At 56.3% G+C, this 5,837-nt stretch overlaps 1 protein-coding gene across 1 annotated transcript; it reads right to left on the bottom strand.

Annotated features, from left to right (window-relative positions):
- Nucleotides 1-1,637: 1,637 nt before the first annotated feature.
- Nucleotides 1,638-3,836, bottom strand: FOXD3 (forkhead box D3). Its single transcript, XM_060206335.1, has one exon. It carries the CDS (start codon nt 3,228-3,230, stop codon nt 1,800-1,802), a length of 1,431 nt encoding a protein of 476 aa, XP_060062318.1. The 5' UTR covers nt 3,231-3,836; the 3' UTR covers nt 1,638-1,799.
- Nucleotides 3,837-5,837: the final 2,001 nt, after the last annotated feature.

The following is a 5,837-nucleotide window of genomic DNA, read 5'->3' as shown; positions in this document are numbered from 1 at the left end:
CGTTGTAACAGCAAAATTAATTACAAAATAATTAGAATTGACGTAATTTGAAGATGTGGTGATCTTGCTGGAAACCAGTCTCTGGGGTATAAATGTTTCATTACTATCTTAATACTGAAGGCTGTACTAGCTGAAACGCACGTTTGAAATAATCTAATTGGTGGCCTCTCCCTCACACTCTATATCTTTCATTTTACATTAACGAAGCTAAAGGTATGTGTGTCCTGTGTAATTGCATGCATATAATTTTCAGGGGCAGATGCGCATCTGTTTTTAAGAAGTTAAGGTCTAGGTCTTGAAAATCCAAACTGAAGGGGAAGGAAGTACCTACAGGAATCCAGAAATCAGATGATGTAATTGTCTGGGTGGACTACTGCCTTAGCCAAGAGGTATCTTATTTTAAAATGTGAAAAATCAACAACTGTGCTTTATCAGGTTAATGTAAATATACATCCACAGCAAAATGCCACCAATATACATTAAAAAAAAACAATAGGCTCTATTTACAACTTAAAGGATTAAAACAAATGCTAAAAAAATCTAACATTTAAATGCTAAAATGAGGAATATACTTGACATTTACACTCTTTTGAAAGGATAATTGAAATGACCAAGAACTCTCATTTGCTAAGTTTTCATTGTGAGTGTCTGGTATTTTTTTTAAAAATGTAAGACTGGGCTATTGTTCAGAATTAGGCTGCTTTTTAAAAAAATGCCAGCTTATTAACAGAAAGGTCTGATAAGAATAAGATCATCTTGTACAGCCTGATTTTATAAGAAAGCTAAAAAATAATAAGATTTAAATTAGTTCCAGTTTTTTCTTCAATCCCTTTTCTCGTACAAATTGTAATCAGCAAAGTTTGAAAAAGTCACTTCTTGAAATTATTTGAATTTCTGGAAAATGCGAGTAAATGCATATAAAACCGCTTGAAAAATCTACTTCAGACACCTAAAAGAAAACGCTAGGCTGAACGTTTTAAAAATTTATTTACAAAGTTGTGTACAACACGACAGAATAACATTTAGAATACCATATATATTTCATTCATATATAAACAGACTTTTTTATAATAGAATGCCACTTTTTGCCTTTGAAAATTTTTTTCTTATATTTAAAATCTCCCAACGACTCTATACATTTTTTTCTTCTCACATAAAACTGCGGAGAGTGAACCTTCAAAAAAAGTGAAAGTTCAGAGCTCTAAATCTACTGAATTCATTTTTTTTCTTAAAAAAATAAAAACCCCAAAAGGAAAGTCAGTCATTTTTATACAAATATGTACAAAGAACTCCTCTCCCATCCTGACGATACTGCGATACTGAAAAGAGGCAGGCTCCGTCGGGGTACCTGTATGGAAAACTCGTGTGTGTGTGTGTGTGTGTGTGTGTGTGTGTGTGTGTGTGTATGGAAAACTCGTGTGTGTGTGTGTGTGTGTGTGTGTGTGTGTGTGTGTGTGTGTGTGTGTGTGTGTGTGTGTGTGTGTGTATGTGTTGTTAAGTTCTTGTTTTTGTTTCGTTGCTTGGTTTTTACCTGGCCTTGCAAAGCTATTCCGGGCGGGCGGGCCCGCGGCGAGTTCGCACAGCCAAGCCCGGGTGTGCGCGAAGGTGCTGCGGTCGCGGAGCGATCGGAGGGGAGGAAGCGGAGACTAGGCAGAGCCCGGGACTGGGCGGAGCGGCCGGGCCGGGCCGGGCCCGGCTGGGGCGCGGCGCGGCGCGGCGCGGCGGGGCGGGGCCGGGCGCGCAGCCTGGAAGACCCGCAGCCGAACCCCGCGCCCCGGCCCCCGGCCGCCCGCGAGTCCCTACTGCGCGGGCCACTTGGCCTGTGCGGCTGCGGCGGCTGCGGCGGCCGCCGAGGCTGCGGGCTGCAGGAACTGTCCCGACAGCGGCACGCTCAGGATGGGCGTGATGGTGGCCGTCGTCCGACCCAGCGACAGCGGCTGGTGCGTGGCCATGAGCGCCGCCGACTGCACGGTCCCGGGCGAGCGCAGGAAGGACGGAGCCGCCGCCGCGCCGCCCGCGCCGCCCCCGCCGCCCGCCGCCACCCCCGCGCCCCCGGGGCCGGCGGCCGAGCTCCCGGGCGCCGCGGGGCCGCCGCCGATGATGTTCTCGATGCTGAACGACGGCCGCGCGCTCGGCTCCGACTTGATGAGCGACGCGGGGGGGGTGGCGCCCGCGGTGCCCGCGGCGGCCGCGGCGGCGGCGCCCAGGCTGTTGAGCTGCAGCTGCAGGCCGGGCCCGAGCTGCGAGCCGAAAGCCGCCGCCTTGCGGCCCAGTTCGCCCGAGGGCAGCAGCGGCACGGCGGGCGGCAGCACCGGGGCCACGGGCGGCAGCGCGTACGGGTACTGGAGCGCGGCGGCCGCCGCTGCGGCGGCCGCGGCGGCGGGGTGCGAGTAGGCGCCGGCCGCGGCGGCGGGGTGCAGGCCGTAGGGGCGGCCGTAGGGTCCCGCCGCGCCTGCCGCGGCCGCCAGGCTGTAGGCGCCGAAGCTCTGCATCATGAGCGCCGTCTGCTCGCGCAGGTGCTCCTGCTGGTGGCGCTTGAAACGTTTCCGCCGCCTCAGGAAGCTGCCGTTGTCGAACATGTCCTCGGACTGCGGGTCCAGGGTCCAGTAGTTGCCTTTGCCCGGGTTGCCCGGCTCGCGGGGGATCTTGACGAAGCAGTCGTTGAGCGACAGGTTGTGGCGGATGCTGTTCTGCCAGGCCGGGAACTTCTCCCGGTAGTAGGGGAAGCGGTTGCTGATGAACTCGCAGATGCCGCTCAGGGTCAGCTTCTTCTGGGGGCTCTGCAGGATGGCCATGGTGATGAGCGCGATGTAGGAGTAGGGCGGCTTCACCAGGCTGTTCTTGGGCTTGCTGGGGGCCAGGCCTCCGCCCGCCGCCGCCGCGCCGGTTCCCGCGCCGGTCCCCGCGCCCTCGTCGCCGCCCAGGCCGCCTTTGCAGCCGTCGGCCTCGGCCGCGCCCGCCTCGCCCCCCGGCCCGGCTCCGGCTCCGGCCGCCTCCTTGGGCAGCGCCGGCGGCTGCAGGTGCGGAGGCTGCGGGGCCGCCGGCGTCGCCTCGTCCGCCTCGTCCAGGCGCAGCTCCGGCGGCCCCGCGGGGCTGTCGCAGCCCCCGTCGCTGTCCTTGTCCTCCAGCCCGTCGTCGCCCTCGCCCACCACATCGATGTCCACGTCCTCGGCCGTCAGCACCGTCTGGCCGGACATGTCGCTGGCGCTGCCGCCTCCGGAGAGGGTCATCCCTCCGCGGGGTGGGTGACGGCGGGCGGGCGCGCGTGTGTGTGTCTGGGTGGGTGGGGGCGAAGGGTGGTCGTCTCAGGGGTTGTCACCCAGCACCGGGAGGGGTAGGGGGGTCAAGGGGGCCGGGGAAGCCCCCGGAAAAAAATCGGGGGTACCGGGAGTAGGAAAGGCGTCGGCGGCTGGGGGGCCCCTCCGGGCTTGGCTCACATGGGGCGGCGCGGCCCCGGGCCCCGGGCGGTCGCACTTGGCCAACTCCGGCCGTCCCGGTGCTGGGTGCTGGGTCCTGGGCGCTGGGTGCCGCTGGGGCCCCCGCGCCTGCGGCCCCGGCGCGCGCGGAGAGCGGGCTCGGAGAGGGGGTGTCGGGGCCGCCGAAGCCCCCGTAGTCCAAAGTCCCGTTTTAAGGGCTGACCTGATAGATTACTTTCTACTTAAAGATCCAGCGGGAGGCGGGGCCACGTGACCGCGCGTGACGTCAGGGCCGGGGCGAGCCGGCCAAACTCAAGTTGGTTGGGGGGGAATTGTCAACAAAGGGACCCGGGACACGCACCTCGGAACCGCACCGCGCACCCGCACAGTGCAGGGGCCCCGGAAGGCGCCCGGCCCCAGCCGGGGGCCGCAGTCCAGACAGCAGGCGGCCGGTGGGTGGGGGGCTTGGGGGTGGGGGCGAACGGGGGTGGGGGTGGGAGGGGGACGGAGCTGGGAGCTTCCCCAGGACCTCGGCAGCCGAGACCAGTCCTCCCCGGACCCCTGGCGCACCTCCTAGCCCACCTCTGCCACACTCCTTAGGCAGAGGCTGGGTGACAGAATGAGATCCCCCATTCCTTTTTTTATTTTTGCTTCTTAAGAGGAAAAACTTAGTGGTCTCTGTTTTTGCTCTCTACTTTTGTTTGATTCTTCCTCTTATTTTTTATTTTTAGGCTCCATTGGTCCAACTAGACTTGATACCATACCGGTCTCCTGCCTCTGTTCATTTGGCCCAGACACCTCGGTGGAGAGCGCTCTCCCTCCCTGAAAAGCCAAGCCACCCGGCTCCTGCCTTCGTTTTCCCACCTCAATGGTTGGCGTGTTTGTGTATCCACACTATTTCTTCTCTACCCCTCCACCCTTGCGTGGCCACAATAGTACCAGTTGGGGTTCTCCAAGGTCGGTGGGGGGGGAAATATTATCGATTAACCGATTAGAATAGTTGCCGTCAGAAATTTTTTTAAATAGATGTCAAATAACATGAAACCCATAAATAAAATAAATCGTAACAGTTCGGAGTTGTAAAGCGACTTAGCGTGAGGAAGTCGGAAATGAGCTGAGGAAGGAGCCGGGCTTGGCAGTCTGGGTAAGTCGAGTGCGGCGGAGGAGGGAGGCCAGATTTCTGGCCTCTAGGTGAGGCGAGGTACCTGGGTTGGGTCGCTGGGGAACCCTCCGAAGTGGAGGCGCTAGTGTGTGGGTCCAGCCTCCTGGGGGGGGGGGTCAGCCTTGGGTTTGGAGGGAGGTTTAAAGGTCCCATGGTTCTGCCTGACTAATGTGGACCCTTTCCCGTTAAGGAGTAAGACAGACACTCCAAGAATTAACTTCTATGGATGCCAGCAGCACAGCCGGTGAAAGAGGAAGCAAGGATTCGGCCAGTGTACATGGAGGTTCCCGGGCAAGAGAAGTCAGTAATGGTAGGAAAGATTGTGGGCTGCGAAGCGGGGACCCCAGGTATAGTGGTCCTGTACTCTGCTGCTGGGGCCCAGGAACCCCTCAAATAGTGCTTCTGACTCTGAACAGGCAATGTGTTCATCCCTCAGTTTTAAGGCCTCTGCAGTGAAGAGCTCCCAGCTTCTTCGGGAGGTGACTGGATGCTGGAACCCAAGCCAGATCTACCCACTGAGATGGGGAGGGGGAGTGACGGGGCCTCCACAGGGGAGACAGAACAAGGGGGGTAGGGGGGAATCTGGAGAAGAAATAGTGACAATCTTCACAGATGGCCCTGGGAAGCTGTTTTAATGTCTGGTGGAAAAAGGTGCTTCTGATTTCCGTTCTATCTCACGCTCACCTACCACTCTCATTAATGCTTGGTCTAAATACAAAAAGGAAAAGACATAATCAAATGGCCCCCAATTTATTAATTATAGGCAGCGTGGCACAGAGATCCCACATCTACTAGATGATTACTTCCCGGATGAGGTGCTAGTCCATTGGCTCCCCGCTTGCCGGAATGCACCTGGTTAGGGTTGGGGGGTTAGAGTGGTGACAGTCATTCCAACCTGAACAAACCCCCCCTCCAACCAGGAATCTCCAAAGGTTTTCTGTTTCTAAATAATGTCCCGGTTACACCTGATCTTAACCTGCACCACGTTGTGTCCGAACCTTTTCCCCAAGCCTAGTCTGCTCTCTAGAAAGATTCCTGAAAACAAACAAACAACAACAACAAAAAAAAAACAGGAGCAGTGAGCTAGCTGCGGACAATTTCCGCCTGCAGAAGTCCAAGGCTGCAATTGTCCGAGTAATCTAACAGTTGCCAAAAGGAAGAACGAAGGGGGGAAGAGGAAGGGAAAACAAATAAAATAAACTATGTAAATTTAGATTATTTTGGTTCAGCTTCAAGCGCCGGCGGGGGCCACAGCATAG

This window comes from Erinaceus europaeus, chromosome 13 (genome assembly GCF_950295315.1).
Source record: "Erinaceus europaeus chromosome 13, mEriEur2.1, whole genome shotgun sequence".
Classification (NCBI taxonomy): Eukaryota; Metazoa; Chordata; class Mammalia; order Eulipotyphla; family Erinaceidae; genus Erinaceus; species Erinaceus europaeus.
This window is presented reverse-complemented; position numbering and strand designations above follow the sequence as displayed.